Here is a 27,595-nt window from a genome sequence, read left to right on the forward strand (position 1 = left end):
TGTGAGCCACCCAGTATTCATTTCTCTCCCATTCATGTGCTGTTGTGTCACATTCTGGGTTTGGGCAGAGAGGGTGGCTCATCTTTCAGAGAGACGTCTCTTAATAAGAGGTGATAAATCACTCCATTCGGGCTTTTAAAGGACTGGAATGCAGAGAGATAAAGTCCATTACTTTATCAAAGGGTTATCTAGTGGTCTGAACACTGATGGATGTGTCCCTTACTTTTACTTTCCTTTACATACAAGTTAAGGGCTTTCTCTTTTTCTCTTATTATTATTTTTATATGGATTTTTAACAGCTTCCCACATTTCTCTATTCTACATAAACTGGTAAGATTTACACAAAAGTTATGTATAATGGTTTATTGCAAAATGTACAAAACTTGTGAGATAAACAAGTCAGGTTTCATCTCTGTGGTGGTGAAGAGAACCAGACATCAAAGGCCTTTATTGTCTTAGGAGCTGCATCATTTATATAACAGCTATTTATATCTTTAAAATAGCCACTTCACAGGGAAACACTGTAGTGTACCGATGCTATTCCATGTCATTTTTTATAATATTTCTATTGGTCAATTCCACAGTTTAGACACACATTCTCATTAATATTTGTTCTCTATTTGTATTATTTACCACATTCTAGATTGATATTAAAGACTTAAAAACTATGAAGGAACACATGCAATTAGGTAGCACACAAAACAAGTGTTTGGCCTTCACAAACACCTGATATAACAAGCTTAAAGTGAAGAAAAAGAAGTTAACAACAGCTCAGCACCTCTAGAAACTCCTTTAAGACAGTTAGAGAACCATTCCAGATTCTACCTCATAAAGCCAACTGAGAGAATTATGCCAAGAGTGGGCAAAGTTGGCATCAAAGCAAAAGGTGCTGCTTTAAAGAATATAACCTATATTTTGGCTATTTTGTTAACTTTATAATTGCATGTGTTCCTTCATAGTTTTGATGTCTACAATATAGAAAAAAATAAAGTAGAAAATATAATAAATGACTTTTGACTGGTACTGTATATGAAGAAAATACCACTGCATTACTATTGAACTCAGAGAATGTGTAGATGCACTGGACGTTTTGGATAATAAATAAAATGCCAATATTGGCATTTTGCCATTGTAGACGTTGGGGATGCTGGTTCTAATCACCAACACTGTAAGAAAAAAAACAGATTTTCTAAATTCAGCTGCAAGATGAACAATCGCAAGAGACAACATGGCATCAGACAGCACAGATATGTAAACTCTTATTAATGCAAATCTACAACAATACAGGTTTAGTAACAGGTTTGCATTTTGGAAAGAAGATCTGTGTTCAAGCTAATTCCTAAGACACTTCAGTAACTGTACTCCACACATACATAGATGTTCTGTAGGCACAATGTTCTCCGACTGTAAGTACTGTGTAACATGAAGAGTTCTGCTCAGGGGAAATGTGACAGAACCAGATTCCAGAGAAGCTGAACATGTGAAGCCGGTTCTGCAGGTTGCATCAAAGGTGCAGTAGAATGGGAAACTCTATTTAACTTGGCATTGTTGAGTAATGAGTGTTCAGTACATGGAAGTGAACCTTAAACACTATCTGCACACTTGTTTATGTGCTTAAGTTGTTTATACTTTGGTTTTCATGGCACCGTTTTGTGTATTTTACACATTTTAGTCAATCATGCAAAATGAGCAAATTTCAAAATTATCACATAACAGACTTTATTATATTATATTTACACCCTCAAAATGTACATACATCCAAATCACTAGCACAAGCCTTTCAACAACTAATGCTGTGAAGTAGGGGAGGCCAGCTGAAGTCTTTGTTAGACTGAAAGCTTACCATCATGTCCGCTAGCCTGCACATTAACTGAATACCAGCACTATGCAGTAAAAAAATATTAGGGTTATATTTAAGTGATAATTACAACAAATACTTAAAAAGAACAATGCAGTTTGACTTTAATAAACCAGCCAATCAGTTGTCATTAAAATCGTAAGGTTGGACATGCACATGAAAAACTGCATCTGAACAAAATCACACACTTACATTATGTCAAAGGTTTGACACACCTCTTCTGATTTAATGTATTTTCTTACTTGTAAATTTAATATTAAAGACAGTAAAGCTATACAGGAACACATGTGGAATTACTTTGTAAATAAAAAACAGATAAAAAAACAGAATATGTTTTATAGTTTATATTATTCTAAGTACCACATTTAGCTTTGAGGACAGATCTGCACACTCGTGGCATTTTAATCTCAGTGTCTTTATGATTAAGAGTCACCTGAAATAGTTTCTCAGAATCTTGAAGGAGTTTCTGGAGGTGCTGAACAATACTTGCTGCTTTTCCTTCACACTGTGAAGCTTCAGCTCATCCCAATTAAATCACCTCAAATCACCATCTCAGTTCATCAGGTTTAGATTAGAGGATTAATGTGGTGAACAAACACTTTTTTTTACTGTTTACTACATAATTACATATACATATATATGCCCCTTAATTGTTTTCATGCCTTTAATATTAATCTACAATGTAGAAAATATATTAAATAAAGAAATAAAGAAAAACACTGCATGACAAGGTGTGTCCAAACCTTTAAATGGCAGTGTATTATTTATACATCAAACTAAACAACTTGTAATACGACAAATACATTTAATTCTCAATCTTACAGCTAGGCTCTTATAGTATAGTTTTGGGCAAGTGAGCCTATCCAACAGGGGCAGCATAGTAGTGGGTGGTAAGGTAGAAATAGGTAATAGAAAATCACAGGTAGTGTTGAGAGAAGATTCTGTGCTGTAGAATCTGTGAGAAGCAATACAAATGGTAACAGATGTTTCTAAAGGTGGCATTATATGTTTATAGTTTGCTTAAATTAGATTTTGCAGTTTATGTGAAGAAAGATCTTTTTTAAAATACATATTTGCTTGCAATACATAAGTGCAATACATACAATAGATAATGTACGATTAAAAAAGACAATATATTACATTCATAACTGAGTGAGAGTTACCCATACCATTCTTTAAACAAAACAGTAAAATGGCCTCTGAACTTACACCTACATATAACATATTAATACATTTTACATTAAAAAAAAACCCACTGTAGTGCTTCCCATCGAACACCTAAAAGTCTCTTGGTCTCACATGACAGCGACTGTCTTCAAACTGTCTATCAACCCTCTCTGCTTATTTTTCTTATTTTTAAGTCCAACTTGTCTGGCAGTCTCTGCTCATACTTCTCCATCATCAGGATACCTCTGGACCACTTCCTCCACTTCGATAACTTCCACCACCAGATCACGGATCTCCTTGATGCAGTCCAGGGGTCTGGCCTCAGGCTGTGCCACTGTGGGGGTTTCTGCTGGTTGCTCGGTGCAGGAAGCGGGCTGGGACTGTGGTGTTGCTTCTAGAGCTGTAGGCTGGGGATTTTTTTTACCGTCTTCTGGTGATCCAGTGCTGGCGTTGTCCTCAGATTCAGAGTCGTCTGCAGCGTTGTGTGTAAAAACTTCCTCAGCATCTTCAGTGGATTCGCAATTTCCTATGATGAATTCATCCGTTGTGTAGAGTTCACTTTCCTCCACTGTGAGTTCTGACTGTGGCTCATCTCCCTTGGCGCTCTCCACCTCCTCTCTCTCATTGTCTGTCCCCCATGACACGTCATCAGAAGGGAACACGTCTAGTGTCGTATCGCTCTCTCCGAGATCAAGAAGAAGAGGATCTTCTACTGAGGCCTCAGCCTCTGCAAGGGAGCTGCTCTTTTCCTCCTCTACAGTAGAGGGGGCTTCAACTGAAGCCTCATTAGAACAAGGTCCTGGGCCTTGTAAAGCAACTTGAGGAGCTGAGGAAATGCTAATATTAGCATTAGCATTGCTCTTGGCTTCTGTGGAGGGATGAATGGTGGCAGTTGGAGGTTCATTTTTCTGTGCCAATCCATCCAAACGCTCTGTCATGTCTTCTGTAGAATAAGACTGGATTGGTGCTGTCCCATTTGCTACTGGTTCCACAGCCTTTAGAACAGCTAGAGGGATTTCAGTTGTTGTTGTTCCAGATGGTGCTGCTGTTTCTGTGGAGAGGAAAGATGCTAAAGCAGATTTAACTTTAGTGTTTTCTTCAGTGGCTGCAGGTATGGCTTCAACAGTCTCCTCCATTAATGTTGGCTGCACTGTTTGTGTTGCAGGTACAGAGGAAGGAACTGTGGAAACCTCTTTCTCTCTTTTCTCTTCCAGTTTGTTTTTTTCCCCAGTTTCGACTGCCTGTACCTCCACCTCCTGCTCCACAGCTTTAAGCTTCTGCAGCACCACCTGGGCTGCTGGTTCTCGAACAGTGCCATTGGTCAGCAGAGGCGATGGAGGCATGGTGTGTTTCCTGGATGGGGAGGTGCTGATGTGGGCTGGGCTGCCAGGTATTGAACCTGGCGGGGTGGAGTGCAGGCTGGAGACACTGAAGTTGTACCTGGACTCTGTGAACAAGTCGTATTTCTTCATGCTGGCCGCTTCCTTCACCACTGTCAATGAAAGAGATCCAGTATAATGTTGGTTAAAAATGGACCATATAAAACATTCACTGTGTTTAAGCCGTCCGAAGCAGGATGACTCGTTTTTATAACTTACCTGTGCTCACTTCCTTTTCCAGTATCTGCTGCAGGATGTCCTCATAGACGTTCTCCACATTGATGAAGGGGACGTAGTCGGCAAATATGTACTGCTCATATGTTGGTAATTCCTAATGATTGAGTGTGATTTAATAAAAAAAATAAAAGTATTAGATATAAAAATAGCAAAAAAAAAACTATTTAATTAATTAAATTATTCTTTAGATGTTAAAGACACATATTGTTTGGATAATTTCAGTTTTGTCGTGATTAAACTGCTTTACCTTTTTGAAGGTAGGAGCCAGGTGGGCTTTAATGCTGGGTAAAGTGATGTTGATCAGAGCGTCTTGGAAGATCCTTTTTCTCACTGTACTGCTGTCATAGTCATATTGCTGGCAGATTAAAAAAAAAGCAACAAAGTTAATATTTTGCAGTGTTTTTTTTTTGTTTTTGTTTTTTTTTTTGTTGCTCATTTTAACTATAATTATAGCAAACCAGTATTTTGCTACAGTAATGCAACCCCTAATTGAAACCCTTATACCTCAACCAGTCATAACAATAACACCATATGTATACCCCTTGTTCCACCGAGCGCAATTTTAAGGCATTTGGGGGCCCTAAGCAAAATGGATACCATCACCACTGCACCTCTGTCTTGTTCAAAATGTAATAATGTTATATTAAATAAAGTCCAATTAAGTGTAGTTCAAACAACAAAGTATTGATATAGTGAACAGCTGGCGTTCATGGATACTGCTGAACATGTTCCAGTCTGGTTATGTTGTACTTTTCTGCATTAACCGTCACAGAAATTAAACAGCCTCTTTATCAGTTGTTGTCTGGGGGCCTTAAGTCCACGAGTTTATTCCACCAAAATGTAAACAGCAGCTCCTTTAAGTCCTGTAAGTCGGGTGGGGCTTCTCTGTCCTTCCTTGGGGTACTTTTGGTAGGTACTGACATACCACACCCACTGCATACTAGAAAAACGAGCAAGGTCTCCCTGATGTTTTAAACATATTCTGTCCCTATCGTCCCATGTTTACACATCCAGCCCATCCTATTCAAGAGCTAACTGTTCATATGCTGCCTAATACAGCCACCCCTTGACTGGTGTCATTGCAACCAGAAAATTGAAGTTCACCAGTGGATGATTTTAATGTTATGTCTGATCGGTCTATAAACAGTACTATGTGCACCGTGTGTGTGTATGTGCACTATTGGTAAGAAGGTTTGTGTGTGCATGCTCACCTTTAGAACCCTGTGTTTGGCTTTCACCATTGCCTCTGCCAAGTTCCTGTTTTCCTGCTCAGCTTTGTGCAGAAGAAGCTCATATGTGTACGCCACATTCTCCACCAGCTGCAGAATTCACAGAAAAGTCCAGCTTTAGGTCTACAGTTTTACCATAGTACGCTTTATAGATAAGCTTCAGCATTTTAGGTCTCATTACTTCCACTAAGACAGTTAAGTCTAAAAGATTTGTACAGTAACACTTTTATTTTAGCTTTAATTCAAGATGTTGAATAAAATGATCACATTGCCCTTTAGGTATTTTTTACATAGTCCCTCTGTTTTCACTATATACATATAATTATATACATCTATAAACTACGGACAACATTTCTCCCAAATTCCAAATAAAAATATTGTCATTTAGAGCATTTAAATAAAAATAGCTAAAATAACAAAAAAGATGCAGAGCTTTCAGACCTCAAATAATGCAAAAAAAAAAAACAAGTTCATATTTATAAAATTTTAAGAGTTCAGAATATTTGGGGGAATAACCCTGGTTTTTATCACAGTTTTTTTTTCATGAATCTTGGCACGTTCTCCTCCAGCAGTCTTACACACTGCTTTTGGATGACTCTATACCACCTCTGGTGCAAAAAATTAAGCAGTTCAGCTTGATTTGATGGCTTGTGATCATCCATCTTCCTCTTGATTATATTCCAGAGGTTTCCAATTGGGTAAAATCAAAGAAACTCATCATTGTGGGCGCTTATTTTTTTTCCAGAGTTGTATATATGTGTGTTGTTTGTTTCATCTATCAACAGTCACACAATTAGATCTACTGACAATTTCTGATGCAAGCTTTAAATGATACTGTTTTGCAGATGCAAGTGCATTGGATGTTCTGATCTGGCACCTTAGTGTATATCTATTGTACCTGTTGTATATCTATCTGAGTGCTGTGCTCCAGTCGTTTGCTGTTGGGGTAGCTGAAGCTTTGCTGTAACTCTTGGATATGATCTTGCAGGCTGCTCACTTTCTCATAACACGTCTGTAAGTTTGGTTTTTTCATCGCCTCTAAAGCCTGAGGAGAGAGAATGAGCAGGTTTAGCCATGAAATTATATATGAAACAATTTAAAGCCTGTCCCACTAATTTATGAGTTTATAGATTATGTCACAATAGTAACAGCAGGATAAAGGTAATGTATATTAACTGTAAAATACAAAAGTGAACCAAAAGTGTATAAAAATGTCACGCCTGATGCTGTCTGTCTGCCTGCTCCTAAAGATTCTAACTCCCAGCATGCTCAGCCCCTGGACTACAATGATGCTGCTGAGCATGCAACACTCTAGCACTCTGCCTCTCCTGACTACTGATTGGTTGATTACTTGATTATTCCCAGTATCTCTGCGTGTTTAAGGCCCATTGTATTCTCCAGCTCTGTTACTATGCATTTTCCTTGCTATCCTGTTTTCCTGTTTATGACCTGTTTTTGTTTTCTGACTACTCTCTAGCCTAGCCCTCGTACTTCTGCCTATTGTTATCAACCTCCTGCCGTCCTTAGACCACTCTCTTTGCCTTGTCCTACTGTTGTTATTTTGTTACTCCGTTGCTGACCTACTGCCTGGCCCTCACTGCGATTCTGGTATGTCCTTTTTTTCTGAAGCCCTGTTTATTTTGTATATTATACACTTTGTAAATAAACCACCTGATTTTATTTAGCATGTGTCTCCGCCTTCCCTGGTTCTAGTGTTTCTTACAAGATAAAAACTACAATCTACAAAACAATTTTTGGGGAGCCAAAACTATGTACACACATGACTTCAATAAATTCCACGTGTTTGAAGTTTAAAGTGATCAAAGCTTAAGGCTTGTTAAAAGTAAATGTACATTATACCACATTTAGTTCTGACCCTGCAATATGATTGGCTGAGAGGCATTCTATGAGTGCCGTTTTCAGACAGTAATGCACTGTAATTAAAGCTCTCCTTGTATTACTCCGCCACATACAGATAACCTAGCAATGATGCAGCACTTACAAACCAAACAGCGCAGCTACAAACAGAGCAGCAATGGAACTGTTTTAACTCGTAGAGTTTTTTATAACCAAACAGATCTTTTTTTTCATCCTCTTTAACTCAAAATTTTTTAATAAACAGCAATAATGGAACTGTGGTATAATCGCAATAATATAATCGAGGTTCGTGCTATAACGTGTAATATTGGCACTGCTCTGCTGATCTACAGTACTCAGCCTGTGGCCGCAGCACAGCAGCGCCAATATTACACGTTATTAATTGTTCTTTGATTTAAATGTGGACAGTTAGCTAAGACATTTGGGGTTTAATGTTTGCAAGGTGTAATACATGAAACATAATGTACAATTCATTATGAAGTAATTATATATTTTGGAAAAAATATTGTGGTCTTTTTCTTTGTGGTCTTTTTCTCTCTGTGGTCTCTGCCACTTGGTCTTGACTCAGACTAGACAAATAAAAGTCTTGGTCTTGACCTGGACTCGATATGCCCTAATCTTTGTTTTATCTTTGTCATAACTAAATGTAACTGATCTTAAGCAGATCTTTAAATAAAGAAGTGTACTGCGGATGAAATGCAGACATCAGTTATATGAAATACGGCCCCGGTGGTCCCTGTCTGACCTGATGAAGCTCATCTTTGTTCATGCTGTCCTTGTAGTCCTGACACAGCTGCTCCATCATGGACTCGCTCAGCTCCCGTGCCTCCTTAAAGCCCTGGCTGATGGGGCCCATCACCTCCTCCAGAATGGCTGGCAGGTGGGGCTCTACGTGCTCCATGCAGTACTTGGTGGCTGGTTCAGCTACTGTGGCTACAGATGGAAGAGGAGGTCAGTTCACATTGTATTTCTTTATGGGTTCAGAAATGGGTTTGAATAGTACATATCATCGCTGTCCTATAAAAAACACTTATCTCCATATTTGACGATTTTTAGTTTACTATATAATTTGAACAGACCAACTGTCTCTTACACTGTGCCAAAATGTCTTGATCAGCGGACCAATAGAAACTCTTCAAAATTACCTGAAATAAACTCTTTTTACATTGACTTCCATTGAAAGTTTAGAAGGTTTTTTCTCTCTCCTGTAAAATTGCTGTTTTGGAGATAAGTGTTTTTTATTGGACAGCGACGATATATGTTTTTTTTTTATAAATGTTTTACTGTATATCATTAAGATACACGACACCTTTGAGTTTGCTTTCCAGGAAGGTTCTGGAGTTCATGATCTGATCCATGTCGGAACGCATTAGTGCACTTTTCTGCTTGGCATACTCTTTGCATTCATCCTTCAGAGCCGTCATGCCCTCCATCAGGGTCTCCTGCACCAGGTAATACGCTGCCTCTACAGTCTGAAGGCCAGAGGGAAAGTCAACATTAAGAGTGACAGCAGGTCAACATTAGTTCACTCAGCTGTCAGAAGAAAAAAAAAAAACACTGACAATTTATTAAGGCCGTCATTCACTTGGTCTGTGGTATGTGGAAATTTCTTCCAGGCACACCGTACACACTTTCCAATTGAAGACAGGAATGGATGACCTCACTGCTAATGGAATTCCTGACTTTACGATATTGCAGTCAATGAGGGTGTGGACCATGTGGCCCTTAACCATCCATCATAGAAGTAAGAGGTAACTGAAATATGGCTATGCTCAAAAACTGTGACTTTTCATACTTTTTAATACAGAGGTGACCAACCCAAAGCATTTCAACCCTGTTTGCTCCTAACTAAATTCTAGCATCACTGAAACCAGCCTGTCAAGATCTTCTTCAGAAACATCTGAATTATTAGAGTAGGGTGTGTTAAAAAGGGCTTGGACTGCATTCTGCAGGGCGGTAGATCACTAGGAGCAAAGCCAGGTATCTTGTCTTGTAATAAAGCTGTTTTGTCAAGTGTTCTTTTGGATTTCGGAATGTTTTTTTCAACTCACAGCAAACCACACTCTCTTCTTTTCCATCTTCTTGGCCTTCAGGCGTGGGAGCAGATCTTTCTCTAGGGTTGGCAGCAAGTCCTCCATTATTAGATTTGCCAGCACCTAAAACGCACACATTCACACCAAATGCAATACAGATTAAAACACAATATGAGCAATTTTTTGTCACCAGTTTTGTTTTATTCTAATCAAACATAAACTGAATTTGGCTCAAAGTGGACTAAGCAGACCAAAGCACTTTCACTGGTGACTTTTACTGGTGATGATCACTGGTTCAAATGCCAGATCATGCTGCTTGCCATCAGCAGCCAGAGTCAGAGAGAGGACAATTGGCCTTGCTCTTTTTTGGGCTGGTAGATTGCACTCTCTCCTCACATCACTTTCATGGTGATGTCGGTCAGCACAGGTGTCTGGTCATCTGCTTGGTATATCGGAGATCGGAACTAGGTCTCTGTGCTGTTCCCTGAACCACTGAGTGCACTGGCTACCTAGTAATGCTGCATCATTAGCAGTTTGAAAGATGTGGTGTCTGTTTTCACATGTATCAGAGGAGACAGTACTAGTGTACTAGCTTACTTACTAGTAATATGGGGAATTAATATGCAACCTTTAGCCAACACTACAGAGACAATTAGATGCCCAAGTAGTTTTGCAGCAGTAACCGTCTATAGTCTTTACACTAGATATAGAAACACCACTTTAAGAACTTCACTGCAGTTGCCCACAAGAGCGTTAGCAAGGTCAGGTACTAACGCTGAATGATTATAAAAGTCTGGATCACAAACACCACTTCAGTTCATCCAAGTATAACCTTTCGTTCTCCATCCACTGCCCCATGATGCTTGCTTTTAGGTTTTAGTGACCTTGGGCTCATATACAACTGAAGATACAACATCAATAGTACTTTAAGTAAGTTAATTTACAAAGAGACATTTTATCAAGTTCAAAAGGTGCACTTTGTATGTGTTTCCATTGACTGACTGTAGCTTATCTCCTGCTATGCCAATCAGTGGAAAGCAACCACCATAGTATAGTGTGTAGTGTGTATACACTGCTTTAGTGTATCAGGCCATACTGATACCAAAATGAATGATATTTGCTCAGCAGTTTATCTGATACTAAATACTTAAACTGTGCGGCAGCAGATGGTCTACACAGTGCACCTGTGTGTTACAAATAAGCTCTAAGCAAATGACTATTTAACTTGTACTGATAGTAAAACCCCTTTGGAGCTACAGTATACAGTAAAACTATTGTTTAAATCTCCTAAAGCAGGGGTCGGGAATTAAGTTTGGCCATGGGCCAGATATTTTCCAAGCCATTACAAGCCATAATAACAGCAAACCAGAGGGTTGTTGAACCCAATTGCCGAACAGTTGATCTCTAAGCAGGTAAACCCAAGAAAAAAGGAAAAAATAAATGAATGAACACACAGCTCCTTACGCAGGATCGGGGTCGCTGTCCAATACACTACTGCTGCCCCGGCTAGTGAATTGGGACACGGCCAGGGAAAAAAAAGCCCTTATAAGGAGACAGGGAGCTCAAGAACGGGAGGAGAAACCGAGAACGGGAGAAAACTAAAGTAATGCCGAGCACGACAGAGAGACAGTGGGGGAATGTAATCAAAAGCTCACCAGAGAAGCATTTTATTATTTTCATTATTGTTCATTATAGTTCAAACAACCTCACAGGCCAGATATTTAATGCTTGTGGGCCACATCTGGCCTGAGGGCCACCTATAAAGCATTCAAACCTAAAGACAGCCATTGATTCTATAAATAACTACTGAAACCCCCTTTTTTTGAATATTACATTATAGCTATTAAATCTATACCCCATTGCTTAACTATTTTCAAAACTATACCAGTACCTTGGTCCACAACGACCTAGAGTACTGTTCTTTTATTCCACACAGCCAGACTGATCCAGAAACACTGTCTAATTTCTATAAAACCACAAAGTGAAACGCCCTGTGTTCTGTTTTACTGTTACCCCACATTACTCACATTCCACACAGCGCTCTGTTCTGAAGTAAGTGTGTCTGTGTATGATTATGCCAGAGCCGCATGGCAGCGTGCAGGTATGTTCTACACAGTTTGTTTTCAGGCTAAATTTGTCTGCAATGAGAGAATGTATTGACTGTGATGAAAAGGCTGGTGATCAGGTTTGGTGTGGGGTGTGGAACAATACTAAAATCAGTCTTAAACATTAAGCCGAGTTTCGGCTTAATCGTGTGTCATGATGCATCGTGTAGTATACACACCTCACGACCAGTTCCCAATCAGCAATTAAATGCTCACAAGAGAATCACAGCTGTTTTAGATCCTGGTGGCCCCTCTTAAGGGTTTCACACAGTTAAAGCAGTGCCAGGAGCAGCACATTTCTATGTTGAGCATTCTCACATTCGGGGATGTCATTTTTTTAATGGGAATGCGTCTCTGATTGACTAAATAAGACTTTCACATGCGCTTTCACTATAAAACCGCACTCTTTCTGCTGTTATTGTATTTATATTAAAGCCAGTGTGCTAGACTAAGTACTGTCTCTACATGTATCAGATAACTGTCCCACTGCTAGTGTGGGCGGAATGTTTGATAAAAATATGTACAAATGTGCTTCTAACTGTTTTATCTTCTTATCTGCAGAAAGGATGAAATGAAAGAAAAAAAAATAATAACACACACGTCACACATGAGAACACACACAAAAATTAATCATGAGCAGCGACATTTTAAACCCTGAAATTTAGTCATAAAGCCATAAAGCTATAAAGCTGGAGCTAAAAAAAAATATTGAAAATGTATCACAGTGTAAATTAAGAGACCAAAACACAATATGTGGAGATACTTTGCAATGAAAATATATAACGTCGCTGTCCAATGAAAAACACTTATCTCCATTTTTGTCGATTTTTAATTTATAACATAGTTTGAACAGACAAATTGTCCCTTACACTGTGCCAAAATGTCTTGATGAACGGACCAATAGAAACTCTTCAAAATGACCTAAAATAAACGCTTTTTTCATTGACTTCCATTGAAAGTTTACAAGGTTTTTTTCTCTTTCCTGTAAAGTTACTGTTCTTTTCTGAGAAGTGTTTTTTATTGGACAGCGACAATAAGCAATTTCAATGAGAATATGTGGTTGGAAGGTCAATGATTAATGGCATGAATATCTTGGCAAAACAGGGAGTTTAAGGTTTTTCTGCCATGCTGGAATATCCAGTTGTGTACAGGTTTCAGGTCTATCTTTATAATGCTAAAGAATAGGGAGGCAGTCATCCTTTATTATTCCATTCACTTATGTAGCAGCAAAACAGCCCCAGAGCATGATACTACTACTACCACCACCATGCTTAACAGTTGATACAGTGTTCAGGATTGAAAGTCTCACTATACTTCTCTAAACGAGCCACAGTATAATGCGAAATATGTCATAGAAAGCATAACCACCCACAGTGGACAACACAGTGTGTGGTAATAATCATGCCCAGCAACATCCAGCTATAATTGTCTATAAAAAAAGAGACGATCCACTCAAAAATCAGAAAGCAGATCCACATTCTATTCAGCATTTTTTAAGTTCCATGAGACATATCAAAACTCATGGGACACGACACTATTTCCTGCCTGATGTACTCAATGTACATTGAATGAAATGTCAATATACCTCTTTTAAAAACCTTAAGTAATGTGTGAAGTAGTCAATTTCTACTTACATTTCCCTCCACAGTGCTTCTAAGCAGTAACTTTTCTGTATATTCTACAGACACTGAGCTCAGATGTGGTTAGTGGTATCTGCAGTTAATCAGTTACCTTATGAAAATGCTATTTAATATAATCAAACATGTCATACTTTGATTTGTGGGTAACAAGCTGAAGGATGAGTGATGGGAAATAGAAGATATCTATCAAAGTACTGATACAGTAGTGATATAGTAGTGATACATCAGAGAACAGAGAAAAATCCTTACTCGCACATCACTGCCAATCAGCATATCCCACATTTCATAGTGCCCCTTCTCCTGTCTGTACAGATGGATGGCTTTGACAAAGGCCTGCACCTCACATGTCTTCTTCTTTAGGAAGTCTGGAAAGAGAAAGGACAGGTGAGACAACTAGGATCTAATCAAAGAGACTGGCACTATTAAATGGCATCTGACTGAACTGTCATTTATTTGGACTAAGCTTTGTTTTAATTCTTTAAAAGAAAGTGTGGTTTGGCTTCGCTTGGTCACCCCAGTTCTATCTGTAGTATCCAGGTGACACAATTATATCTCCTAGATATAGAAAACCAGGATCTAGTGTAGTGATGCCTGAAAATATGCAACATAATCAGACGTACTCCATAATCTACATACTTTAATTAACACAATATAAGTCATTCTGAAATGTGTTTGACCTTTTTGGCCTTTTAGTGTAGTGACTACAAGAATAAAGTATCAGTAAGATACGTTCAAAGTAAAATGTTCCAATAACGTAACATCCTTGTGGTACACAGGTTGTCTGGTATCCAGCATACCTTGGTTCTGGTGACGAATGCAGTCGGATAAGATGGAAATGAATTTGGTTTGCATGTCCTCCTGGTAGAAGCAGAAATAGTAATCTCTACGGTACGGCAGTCGGAGGTAGACTGGGAAATCTCCTGGCATAGCCGCCACTGGTGGAGCAAAGTCCTCCTTTGTATCTGCAGCACAGAGCACACTACTCAGACCATCACCACACCATGACACAAACCATAATTTACACATGCAGTCTTACAATGCTGGACACTTCAGACATTAGAGCTTATAAAATATACATGGTTTTCTATAGTTTTGTGTCTTTCAAGAGGTCGCAAAAACCTTCCATCTGCAGCAATATCACAATTCTACATGGTCATAGTCACAGTAAGTTCACAATGGCATGTTTTTTGCTGCTCTCTCTTGGTGGGTAGCATTACTACTGGTATTACACTGTAAGCCCGAATAAGCTGAATTTACTTAAATTAAGTTTAAGTAATGTGTAAAAAAAAAAAAAAGAAAAATTAGCATAATTTAAAACATCAAGTTATTACAACTTAAAGGGCAATTGATTTATCTTTTTTTATTTTTAGTATACCAATTAATTTGCACAAAAACTGTACTTGGTATCTTGTGTTACACATAGATAAATAAATAAATAAATAAATATGTTGATTTCGTCTTACTCTTCTTTTAAATTCCATTTTACTTAAATATTTATTTTATAATTATTTACACTGTAAGCCTGGAAAAGGTGAATTTAGAGGCCAAACTGTTAATCATAATATATGATCTGCAAGTTTACCAAATGTAAGCCCTGGGGGAAAGACTACATACTGATGGTGAGTGTCAGAAACTGCAGGACACACACAAAATGCAAATAGTTTTTCCACCAGAATCAACTCAGTTATTATAAGTTGACTCAACTCAAAGGTCTCCGTTTGAATGTATACCTGTCCACAAATGTTCACCTATTTTATAATTAAATTTGAGTAATGTTTGGAAATATCCAATTTTACATGAAGCAGACTTAATTTGTTTGAGTTCAAACTAATTGTGTACCCTCCCCCCTACTTAGTACAATGTTCGCCAAGATGACACTATTTGACTTAAAGTAAAACTTGCTATTAATGCTCTTTTCTCATATCACATGACCTAGCTGTTGGGTGAGACTGAACAACCGAGAATTTGTGTGAAAACAAACAGAACAAAAAAAAAAAAAAAACAGACAGTGTACAATGAAGATTTAACTTGAGCAACAGCAGATAAAATCAGCTCTATGATAAGTGCCCTAGCTTAGTGGTTTCATTAGGAGATTCAGCATTTATGTTGGTGAGCTTTGATTTTATTGTGTACTAACTCTATTTAAAACATGTAAAACATGCTGGAAGCCGACAGCAGAGGAGGAACTAGAAAAGGCAAAGTTTGTGAACGAACTTTAAGTTGGCTTGTCAAATAGTTACTAAGTTGTGGAGTGTGTGTGTGGTGTGGAGTGTGTGGGGTGTGGAGTGGGTTGTGGAGTGTGTGTGGTGGAGTGTGGGGTGAGTTGTGTGTATCAGGTGTGGAGTGTGTCTGTTGTGGAGTGTTTGTGGTGTGGTGTGTAGAGAGTGTGGTGTGGTGTGTGGAGTATGTGTGGTGTGGAGTGTGTGTGGAGTGCATGGGGTGTGGAGTGTGTAAAGGGTGGGGGGTGTATGGTTTGGAGTGAGGTGTGTGTGTGTGGGGTGTGGGGTGTGTAGTGTGTATGGGGTCTGGAGTGTGTGTGGTGTGGGCTTTGGAGTGTGTGGGGTGTGGAGTGTATGTGGTGTGCGCAGTGTGTGTGGTGTGTCCACATGGTTGCTAAGTGGTTGCTAGGCAGTTTTCAAGGTGGTTGCTAAGGTGTTGCTAAGTGGTTGCTAGGCTGTTGCAATAATTTCTAAAGTGGTTGCTAAGTGGTTGCTAGGCAGATAATAACATATTCCACAAGGTTGCTAAGTGGTTGCTAGGCAGTTGCTAACATATTCCACATGGTTGCTAAGTGGTTGCTAGGGAGTTGCTAACATATTCCACATGGTTCCTAAGTGGTTGCTAGGCAGTAGCTAACATATTCCACATGGTTGCTAAGTGGTTGCTAGGCAGTTGCTAACATATTCCACATGGTTGCTAAGTGGTTGCTAGGCAGTTGCTAACCTATTCCACATGGTTGCTAGGCTGGTGCAATCATTTCTAAAGTGGTTGCTAAGTGGTTGCTAGGCAGTTGCTTATGTTTTCCTAGTGGTTGTTAAGGTGTTGCTAAGTGGTTGCTAGGCAGATGCTATCGTTTCTAAAGTGGTTGCTAAGCTGTTGCTAGGCAGTTTCTAACGTTTTCCTGGTGGTTGCTAAGGTGTTGCTAACTGGTTGCTAGGCAGTTGCTATAATTTCTAAAGTGATTGCTAAGTGGTTGCTAGGCAGTTACTAACGTTTTCCTAGTGGCTGCTAAGGTGTTGCTAAATGGTTGCTAGGCAGATGCTATCGTTTCTAAAGTGGTTGCTAAGCTGTTGCTAGGCAGTTGCTAACATTTTCCAGGTGGTTGCTAAGTGGTTGCTAAATGGTTGCTAGGCAGTTGCTTTCATTTCTAAAGTGGTTGCTAAGTGGTTGCTAGGCAGTTGCTAATGTTTTTCTAGTGGTTGTTAAGGTGTTGCTAAGTGGTTGCTAGGCAGTTGCTATCATTTCTAAAGTGGTTGCTAAGATGTTGCTAGGCAGTTTCTAACGTTTTCCTGGAGGTTGCTAAGGTGTTGCTAACTGGTTGCTAGGCAGTTGCTATAATTTCTAAAGTGGTTGCTAAGTGGTTGCTAGGCAGTTGCTAACGTTTTCCTAGTGGTTGCTAAGGTGTTGCTAAGTGGTTGCTAGGCAGTAGCTAACGTTTTCCTAGTGGTTGTTAAGGTGTTGCTAAGTGGTTGCTATTGTTTCTAAAGTGGTTGCTAAGTGGTTGCTAGGCAGTTGCTAACGTTTTCCAGGTGGTTGCTAAGTGGTTGCTAAGTGGTTACTAGGCAGTTGCTTTAATTACTAAAGTGGTTGCTAAGTGGTTGCTAGGCAGTTGCTAACGTTTTCCTAGTGGTTGCTAAGGTGTTGCTAAGTGGTTGCTAGGCAGTTGCTATCATTTCTAAAGTGGTTGCTAAGTGGTTGCTAGGCAGTTGCTAACGTTTTCCTAGTGGTTGCTAAGGTGTTGCTAAGTGGTTGCTAGGCTGTTGCTATCATTTCTAAAGTGGTTGCTAAGTGGTTGCTAGGCAGTTGCTAACATTTTCCTAGTGGTTGTTAAGGTGTTGCTAAGTGGTTGCTAGGCAGTTGCTATCGTTTCTAAGGTGGTTGCTAAGTGGTTGCTAGGCATTCGCTAACGTTTTCCAGGTGGTTGCTAAGTGGTTGCTAACTGGTTGCTATAATTTCTAAAGTGGTTGCTAAGTGGTTGCTAAGTGGTTGCTAGGCAGTTGCTAACGTTTTCCTAGTGGTTGCTAAGGTGTTGCTAAGTGGTTGCTAGGCAGTTGCTAACGTTTTCCTAATGGTTGTTAAGGTGTTGCTAAGTGGTTGCTAGGCAGTTGCTATCGTTTCTAAAGTGGTTGCTAAGTGGTTGCTAGGCAGTTGCTAACATTTTCCAGGTGGTTGCTAAGCTGTTGCTAAGTGGTTGCTAGGCAGTTGCTTTCATTTCTAAAGTGGTTGCTAAGCTGTTGCTAGGCAGTTTCTAACGTTTCCTGGTGGTTGCTAAGGTGTTGCTAACTGGTTGCTAGGCAGTTGCTATAATTTCTAAAGTGGTTGCTAAGTGGTTGCTAGGAAGTTGCTAATGTATTCCAGGTGGTTGCTAAGGTGGTTGCTAAGCAGTTAATAAGTGGTCGCTTAGCCCTGGCTGGTGTGCCGGGGTGTCCAAACTTTTGACTGATAGCTGCTCCATACAGCAGCTCCTCCATACACTCACAGTACTGGAGGAGCAGGGGAGAGAAGGGGTTCCGTGCGCAGAGCTGCTCGTGTGTGAGATGGAACTCTGGGCCCCCCATTCATTTCTATGGGAAAACTTCGTACGACAATTGTACGAAAACCTATTGATTTAAAGATCTCGATAAGATCTATAAGCTCACCGAATTTGGTGTTCGTATCTCAAAAATTGTGGCGGTTACGGACGTTTAAAATTTCGCCCCATTCATTCCTATGGGAAAAAAATGCGTACGTTTACGAAGTTTTTACGAAAACCGTACGATGTATCGCTTCAAAAAGCACAAGGTCCTACGATACTGCAAAATTTCGTGATTCTACGTCAAAAGCTGTGGGAGGAGTAGTGTTTTAAATTATTATAATAATAATAATAAGTAGAATAAGAAGATTACGAAGAACAATAAGTTGGCTTTTCCAAGCCAACTTAATAAGAAGAATAAAAAGAACAGTAAGTTGGCTTTGACAAGCCAACTTAATTAAGGGCTAGTGATAAACAAAACTCAGAGTCATTGAGCTGGCTGCTTTTCTGAGCTTGTGGGCAGGCCAAAGCAAGCACTGTACGCAGGACAATGGCAGGAACCAGGCTTGTGGGAAAGGTATTTTGAATGTGTCCCAATTCTGTGGAAGCCCAGAAACTCTTTTTTGAATACAAGGTTCATTGTGTTCAGAGCAAGACACAGGGCAGCATAGCTTTACGCTAACATAATGCCCTGCTTACTGTGCCATAACTAATTTATTAATTCAGTGGATTAATCAATATTTTACTACACTAAGTATTTATGTATCACATGACTTTAAGTACCATTGTAGTATTTAAGAATAGGTCTTACTGTTAGTGTCAGGGAAACACTTGTCCACCATCTGCATGTATGTCTCCTCTGAAGTCAGAGAGGTGCCTCCAGTTGGTAGCAGTTTAAATAGTGGAGGTGTTCCCTTCACATATGTCTACAGGAGAGAGGTAAGAGAGGTCAGGTTATTGTTTAAACACTACCTGAGTTAGTAAGGGCTTTCATTGTTGCATTTTGTTCCCAGGGATGGACACTTACTTCATAGCTCTCGTGGCACTCCAGGGAGTAATTGGCTCGCACCACCGCATACCTTTCCTTCCACTTCCTGTTGTCATCGAAGTATACAACATGGTCTTCATATAACACATTTCCTGCTCCAGGTGGCTCCTGCATATATCAGACATCCCAAGTTGCAAAAATCAATTTCAGATATACCAAAAGATAATAGAACTTTAACTTTTGGCTATTTTATATATATATATATATATATATATATATATATATATATATATATATATATATATATATATATATATATATACAGGTATATATATATATATATATATATATAGTCACATTAACTACCTGAACATGCGCTTTGCTTTTTGTCCTCCGTGGGCAATGCTAAAATCACCATTACAAACTGTACAACCGCAAGACTTTCACAGTTTTTTACTTTTACCAGAGATGGATTAACTTTAGAGTAGTCAGAGGTGAGATCAGTTTTGATAGGAGACATGATACCAAACTGACTGGCTGACTCATAGACTCTTTGCAGAGAACAGGCCAATCAGAACCCTATTTTTTTTTGTGCATGCACTTCATGAATATGCACACGAGGGGAGCGCCTTTCTCTCTATCTCTCTCTCTTTCACACACACTATTGGGGGTTAAAGTCTTTGTCGCCTGCATGCACGTTTATGTTCACTCTTGGGCCACTCGTGCTAGATTCCGGGAGATTTTATCTGACTTGCGGGCATCAGGGAGCCGTTATTGATATGCGATAGACTCCCGCAACTTCCGGGAGACTTGGGAAGTCTACTTTATATACCAACACACAGAGGAACCAGGTGATTAAGGCAGCAGTAGTAGCTGCATTTGGTAAAAAAGATGTTGCAGCTGGGCCTGTAGACCTGGAACAGAAAATCCTTGCTGTGTGTGGGCAAGCATTATCCTGCTGAAAAATGCCATCTGGAAGCTATGCTCTAGAGGCAACACATCAAAACAGCCATCCTGCTTCTCTCAGTACAATTATGTGCTCCTTCTCAAAGTCTGTAAACTGGTCAAAATGTCTTTGAGTGTGTTGCAGTTTGTGTCTAACAGTCAATAATTTCTTTTAAAATAATAAAATCTTAGGGACTCAGGGTCTAATCAGAACATACCTAGTCACCTGAGATTTTCCAGCAGTTTAGAGTGGTGCTTCTTGATTATAGAATGATGGATGCCAGAGACTTTTTAGCTCAAGATAAGTATGTTATGGTTGTGTTTTCACTCTTAGCTATGCAGTGCATCTCTTTATAGGAATTCACAAACTATCTAGAGTATTATCTAGTATTATCAACTTTGTCTGGAAAGGTTAATGTGGCATTATTCTCAAATAGTTTTACTATTGCCTGAGCTTGCTGAAAGATGATGGTTAATTAAAGCTGTCCCAAAAACACTTATTGGTTAAGCTCTACTTGGCATCCTTGGAAAACTGCAAAAAATATAATTTCATAATTTCAGCAGGTCAATTTAGACTTTACTTATGCATTTTCTAAGAGAAACTGGACCTTCTGGCATAATTTGCCACAGGTATGTGATGACTTAGGCCTGCAGGTGCAAACTGGCAGGCATTAGTCTTGTATAGTTACATTACATCTTATGTACGTTTTGAGCATTTTTTTCAGAAAAAAAAAACACTTTTTTGCACCAGAAAGCTGTAACTGTTCCTGGTCAAAGTTTCTTTTAGGCCACCATCTTTTTTTAAAACTCCACATCAGAGCAGTCCTGAATCTCTTACCCTCTGTTTGAGTAGTTGCGTGTGCTGCTCTTTGCGTTGGACCAGCTCTTCATGGATGTGGGACAAGTAGGCCAGGGTGTACTGCTTCTTGTAGAAGGGCGCAAAGTTCTTCAGCTCTGCCTGTGCCCGTCCTGCAACATACACACAAATACATCTTTAAAAAAGAACATCAACTGTGAGGACGGAGCAGAGTATAATTAGGCTAGGTTCCAGTTCCTGTTCCAGACTTACACTATGGTCTTTACACTCCAATCGGTGATTCCTTCCTACTGCTATTTATTAATTACACGTTCCCTTAATACAGAATACATATATTTTTCCTCACATATTTTCAATAAACACAGGTTAACAATACAGCAACAGAGAGAGGTCATACTTAATATACACTAGTTTTTAATGGTCTGTAGTGAATCTGTAGTTTTTTTTATTTTTTTTTTCCTACATTGTAAATTCATTCTTATGTAATTCAGCTTATCTGGAGTGCTGTTAACTTGCAGGTTAACTTATCCTGTGCAACAGAGGTAGCTCTTGGTCTTCCTTTCCTAGGCTGGTCCTGATGAGAGACACTTTCATCATAGCATTTGAAGATCTTTGCGACTAAACGTGAGGATATAGGATGGGTTTTTGATATTTTTCAGATTGGCTCACCTTCATTTCTTAAGGTTTTTTTTTCTTTACTTAGTTGATTAGTTTTTGCCATAACATGGATCAAAACATTACTCAAATAGAACTATTTATACCTGCTCTAACTTTACAACTTTACAACTGATGCTCTGAAACACATTAAGAGACAAGAAATTCAAGTAATTAACTCTTGATAAGTTCAGCACAGCTGTTACCTAAAAAAGCCTGGATTCCAGGTGACTCTACCTCATGAAGCTGACTGAGAAAATTCAGCCAAGATGTGCAAAACTGCCATCTAAACATGAGGTGCTACTTTGAAGAATCTGAAATATAAAACATATTCTGGTTTGTTTACTAAATAATTCTGTATGTTTTTTCTACATAGTTTAGTTTTTATAGATTTATAGTTGACTTTAGCTATAGATTTTGATTACTTTAGTATTGAGCTTCAATGCATTTTTTTAAATAATGAAAAAACAGAATTTAAGGTGCATCCAAACTTTTGTCTGGTACACTAAATATTCATTAGTATACATAGTAATATTGTAAAATACATTACCTTATTTTATAACTGTAGTATATTATCACAAAACCCTGAAATTAGTGGTCTCTTAAATACAGGAAAGTTACAACAGCAGTTAGAAATGCATAATTACATGTCTACAAATAAAGTGGCAGATAAGTTCTACCAAGGTCTCAGGCCTTAATTAGTCTGTTAAGCCTTTGACTTATTCATAATTATAGTTAAGAAAAGTTAACTGATGCAAATTCCAAAACTCAAAGCACAAAGTATTCCAATATAGAGCTCAAGAGACAAATTTTGTCAACCCGTTTAAGTGTAAGGGTTACTTTATTTGATTAAGTGTAATGGTTAATTTTTATTTAATTATAAAATACATAACAGTGTCTTACGTAACTGAAGGTACATTTGGTGTTGTATTTGTTTATGTTTGTGAGTCTGGGTGTGTAGTTGGGTGTGTGTACATGTGTTTCACTGGTTCAGGATGTCTGGCATTCTTTGCGCATCCCCAGTTGGCAGGACTGGATCAGGTATTCACGCCTGACCTGCACAGCTTGTTCTGTACTGACGTACTGACGTACAGCGGCCACACACTTCACATGTGGCACAAACCTCAACCTCCACACAGAGAGAGAGAGAGAGAGAGAATGCTCCAGAGGGTAAACCGTGGAATCCCTACCGAATATTCAGACATGTATCCTACAGTACAAATATATCCACAGTCTTTCTGCTCCCTTTGTTTATGCCCTGTTTTGGTTGGTTGACTGGAATTCTTGGAATTGTTACCCTAAACATTTCAGCAAACTGGGAGTTATATAAAACGTTTTTATATTACAGATCACTGAAATACCGCAATGATTGTAAAGCTCTTATTTTAAGGTCAACACGCTATACAATGCTGCTTTAAATGGGATCATTGCTGGGTTACAACGTTGTTTAAATACAAGGTAACCTGTAGTCATGATTCTTCTAATAGTGAACAATGATTCTATATAGCACCAAAACATTTTTGACTACTTTTAAGAGTGAAACAATGTACAGATTAATCCACCCCTTTTTTAATCTTAAAGTAAAGTACAGAAAAAACGGGATCCTTGAGGTCACAATAGTACTAAAAGAAAGGCATAATTCAGTGAACCATACATGATTACACGACACAACGAGTGTTTCCTGGTACATGAAAACAGTAAGACATAACAGTTGAACTTGTTAGCTGAGGGCTAAAAAACAACCTGTATAAGAACATGTGCAGTACACACATTTCAATCCCACAAAGTGTGTCAGCAACAGGGGGATTTTAGCATTGTTCAGGCTTCATTCTAAAAACAGGGCACCATTTCCTTTCCTACTGCAAAAACATGAGGACAAAGTCAAACAATGAATCAGATTGTGTGCCAGCTGTGTGAGAGGGAGAGCTGCTCAGATATAACTATGAACATGAATCTGAAAAGTGGATAATACACTGTTAATACATTCACCAAGCAATTAATTACAAATGTACTTCTACACATTCATACAATTATCTAATCAGCCAATGATGGGTTTTCCCAGAAATAACTGAAATAAATAGCTGAAAACTAAAAAAAAAACATAAGTAAACTAAAACCAAGTTAACATAAAGGCTGATTCATCGAGGGCAAGTCCATATTTTTTTTTATTTATTTCAAATTTTCTCCCCAATTTACAAGGCCAATTACCCATCCCACTCATTAGGACTTTATCACTAGTGGTGCCCCAACACCAGGAGGGTAAAAACTAGCTAGCGCATGCCTGCTCTGATACATGTGAAGTCAGCCACCTCCTCTTTTCAAACTGCTGCTGAGGCAGCATTGCTGAGTAGCATCACAGCGCACTCGGAGGAAAGTGCAGTTCTGATACATCAGCTCACAGACGCCTTGTGCTGATCAAAATCACCATTTGGAGTAATGTGGGGAGTGAGCACCATCTACTCACCCAGAAAGGGCAAAGCCAATTGTGCTCTCTCAGGACTCTGGCAGCTGATAACAAGCTGCATGACCGGGATTCGAACCAGAGATCTCCCGATCATATTGGCAGCACTTAGCCCGCTGGACCACTCGGAGCCTACTGTACAATAATTTGATAACATGATTATTGTGACAGATGTACCAACATGTCTACTGTTAGGTTGCGATACAAGCAGTTCATTTGCAGTATTTCAGCTCTGCAAATGTGTTGCAGAGACAAAACACATAAGTTGCCAGACACTGAAACTAGGTGTGGCATCAGTGCTCGCTGTAGTAAGATGCGCAGCTCAATGATACAAACCTGCTGAGTAACTGAACAGCTTCAGAGATGAACAGGTTTACAGTTCAGGTAACTAAATGCTTGAAAGCTGCCATCCTTCAGTTCTATTATTGGATGCTTGAAGTAATTATGTTATTGCCAGTATAATAACAGGGTTGACAGGACTGCATCAGTTCCTTAAAACAGGTGTGTAGGCAAAGTGCATCAAACCACATCCTCAAAGAATCTAAAAAGGCGTGATCTTGATTGAGCTTAAAGTGTCAGTGTGAAAGACAAGCATTCACAGCATGTGAGGTACACTGCCTGGTCAAAAACAAGTCTCTACCTGGATTTAAGTAAGTAAATGATGTGGGTTTGATGCTGCAGTTGGTCAGGTCTGGGTTCAGCAACAGTATGTGCTGAAAGAATGAGGTCAGCTGACTACCTGAATATAGTGAATATATACCAGGTTATGGATTTTTACTTCCCTGATGATCACGGACATATTCCAAGATAACAATGCCAGGCTGGAATTGTGAAAGAGGGATTCAGGGAGCATGAGATCATCATTTTTTTCATACATGGATTGGCCAAATAGGTTGTGATGTTCTAGTGTTGAAAATGTGCAAAGAAAACATTCCTCACGCCTTTACATGTCCTCCACCACCCTAGACTATTGACACAAGAAGCGTGAATCTTATCCTACTACTATTTTGGAACCACCTGTAAGAATGTAAGGCTATGTTTTTTCAGTCTTTAACTACCACATTTAGGTGAGCCTGTCCCCACTGCAGCCTCAGCTTTCTGTTCTTAGATGACAGAAGTGAAACCTGATGCTGCCTTCTGTTGTCCTTTATCAGTTTGTCTGCTCAGCATTATTGTACAGACAAGTGGGTTATTGTAACCTTTCTTTTAGCTTAAACCAGTTTAGCCATTTTCAGTTACGACCATTTACTGGATGCTTTACCTTTATTGCATTATTCTGAGTAAACTCTAAAGACAAATCCAGTCTAAGATTAGGCGGTTAGCAGTTATATGTTTACTATTTTAATGGATTCTTTACCTTTCAATCTGCTTTCCCTTATCTGCATGATAGTATACTATTTTTGTACTGTTGCCACATTGCATGGTTCATGATAATACGTGTGCTGTTTGAAATAAACCAACAAATTGACGAACATGACCACTTAATGTAATTTTTAAACATTCATAAATTGTCGAGAACATCATTTCAAAATAACATAAGGGTTAAAAGGAACATGCTAAGAGAATGTCTGGCATGAAAATGCATCATCACAAAGCAAATGTTGTCTCAAACTAAGAGAAAAGCCCTATCCGGACGGGATTGGTGTCTCAGGGGGACGTCTGTGAAAAATATTTCACACTTCTACTCAGCGATAAAACTCTTGCATCCGGACTGCAAAAAAAAGGGGGACCAGTGAGTTTTTTGGTTTTCTCGGTCACATGACATCACGTTCAGTAGCTCCTCTATTTCCACTCGCTGTTGTGTTTACATGGATCTCTGTTGAAACACGCCCAAAGTGTAATTAAGGTGCATGGCAGTGGACAAATAGCTATTTTATCAAAAGTGAGGTGACGAAACTCAGCAAAAAAACAGTAGGTAATTCAATCTGTAATTTTCTCAGAGGATGTCTGAGAAAAACATGTATATGATTGTTCCAGACAGGACTAAAATCACAGAGGACTCCCATAAAAGAGAAAATTACCCCAGAACCCCCTGAAAAACTAATTCCGTCCGGATAGGGCTAATGAGTTCAGTGTTATCCACGGTCACCAGATCTGAATCCAGCTGAACACCTTCAAGTTGTGGTAAAATAGGAGTAACTGTATAAAAAGTGCTCCTGAAAAATCTTCAGGTACTGTCTGAGGCAATCATGTCAACACAGAGTGGAATTTTAAAGGAATGTTTCCAACATTGTGTGGAATTCGTACCGTAAAAAACTGAGCTTGTTTTGACAGTAAAATGAGGCCCTGCCCTGTATTAGTAGCCCATGTTGTCTTATTAAAATCCTCAGTGAATGTACATATGAAAAGAAAACATGCATATCAAGTTTCCAGGAAAAAACACGTACAAATGTAGAGTGTATACACTGAGTGTGTAACTGATACGCATGGATAACAATTCTGTACTCTTCTCCTCACTCTGATTTCACAATGAGCTGGGAAAAGAAGAGATAGGGGGGAAAAAAGAGCCGGAACAGGTCCTTCCACTTTTCACACTCCCTCTCCCTTTTCAGCTATGGAGCTTGAATGACAGGAGTGACATGATTGAGTGTGCTAAAGAATGCAAAGACTGTAATGGTAAGAAGTGCCAACTTGTATCACATATGTATGGGAAAAATATCCATACTTTAACTATCATTTTAACATTGGTCTTTTCCCAAAGCTTTTATTATAGCTTTATTAAAGCCTAAAACCTGTAACTCCACACAAATCCAGCCTGTCAGTTTAATCCCAGAGTCTTTGTGTCAGTTTTAGCAAGAGTTACATTTGGAGAGCTAAAGATAATCTACCCTAATCCCACAACACATAAACAGTCTCTCACTTGAGTTCAAAGCTGATTTTCTTCACCTGTATGTCAGTCACCTGTAAATCAGTTAGTTCAGATTTACATTAACTAAGCTGACCAGTGTCTCTATTTTCCTCTGATAACTAATACATGACTTTTAGCCAAAGAAAATCTGAGCTAAGAGCTAATACATTCTCTTCATCATACTAACCTTTAATCGTGTTGGATTTGTTTTCATCCAGCAGATTGGATGAAGATAATCCCATGGTGGTGAGTTTGGTTGAGTCCTGCTCCCCTCAGGTTGAAGTTCTCCTCTCTCTCTCTCTTTCTTCTCCTCCACACAGAGACAGTCAGACCTCAGAGTCTCAGCACAGCAGTCTAACACAGTCTCAGTCTGAGCAGCTGTTCACTGTGTGGACAGACTGGTGGTGGTGGTGGTGAGGTGTGCAGTGAACACGTGCTGGTTCTGCCCTCCTCTCTGTGAGTAAACACTGTTATATAGGAGATCTCCTTCCTGCCTGAAAACATGGAAAATCATCATCTTCATTTTCTCATCTTTTTTCTTCTAAGTTTTTGATAAAATAATCTTTATTAAACCCACAGCAGGGATTTTACTTTTTAAAAAAATCACTGTGTTTAAAATCACGT

General features: G+C 39.1%; 1 protein-coding gene across 1 annotated transcript; it reads right to left on the reverse strand.

The window, feature by feature from the left end:
• Positions 1-1,702: 1,702 nt before the first annotated feature.
• On the reverse strand, positions 1,703-27,405 carry niban1a (niban apoptosis regulator 1a). The gene is made up of 14 exons (XM_022686444.2): positions 27,159-27,405; positions 21,030-21,160; positions 19,286-19,414; positions 19,070-19,184; positions 14,324-14,488; positions 13,776-13,891; positions 9,800-9,904; positions 9,058-9,220; positions 8,494-8,681; positions 6,769-6,915; positions 5,853-5,960; positions 4,889-4,996; positions 4,624-4,735; positions 1,703-4,517 (listed from the first exon to the last, which is right to left on the reverse strand). The coding sequence occupies exons 1-14, from the start codon at positions 27,211-27,213 to the stop codon at positions 3,244-3,246; spliced, it is 2,916 nt and encodes a 971-aa protein (XP_022542165.2). The 5' UTR covers positions 27,214-27,405; the 3' UTR covers positions 1,703-3,243.
• Between the last annotated feature and the right edge of the window lie 190 nt (positions 27,406-27,595).

Source organism: Astyanax mexicanus, chromosome 1, assembly GCF_023375975.1.
Source record: "Astyanax mexicanus isolate ESR-SI-001 chromosome 1, AstMex3_surface, whole genome shotgun sequence".
Classification (NCBI taxonomy): Eukaryota; Metazoa; Chordata; class Actinopteri; order Characiformes; family Acestrorhamphidae; genus Astyanax; species Astyanax mexicanus.

What these genes read in the sequence shown, in the direction of transcription:
- niban1a (XM_022686444.2), bottom strand. Translation starts at nt 27,213, where the DNA reads ATGGGATTATCTTCATCCAATCTGCTGGATGAAAACAAATCCAACACG. An exon ending in CGCAACTACTCAAACAGAGG is followed by an intron (nt 19,415 to 21,029) that starts GTAAGAGATTCA and finishes TGATATATGCAG; the next exon opens with GAGCCACCTGGAGCAGGAAA. An exon ending in CATTCGTCACCAGAACCAAG is followed by an intron (nt 13,892 to 14,323) that starts GTATGCTGGATA and finishes TTCTCTTTCCAG; the next exon opens with ACTTCCTAAAGAAGAAGACA.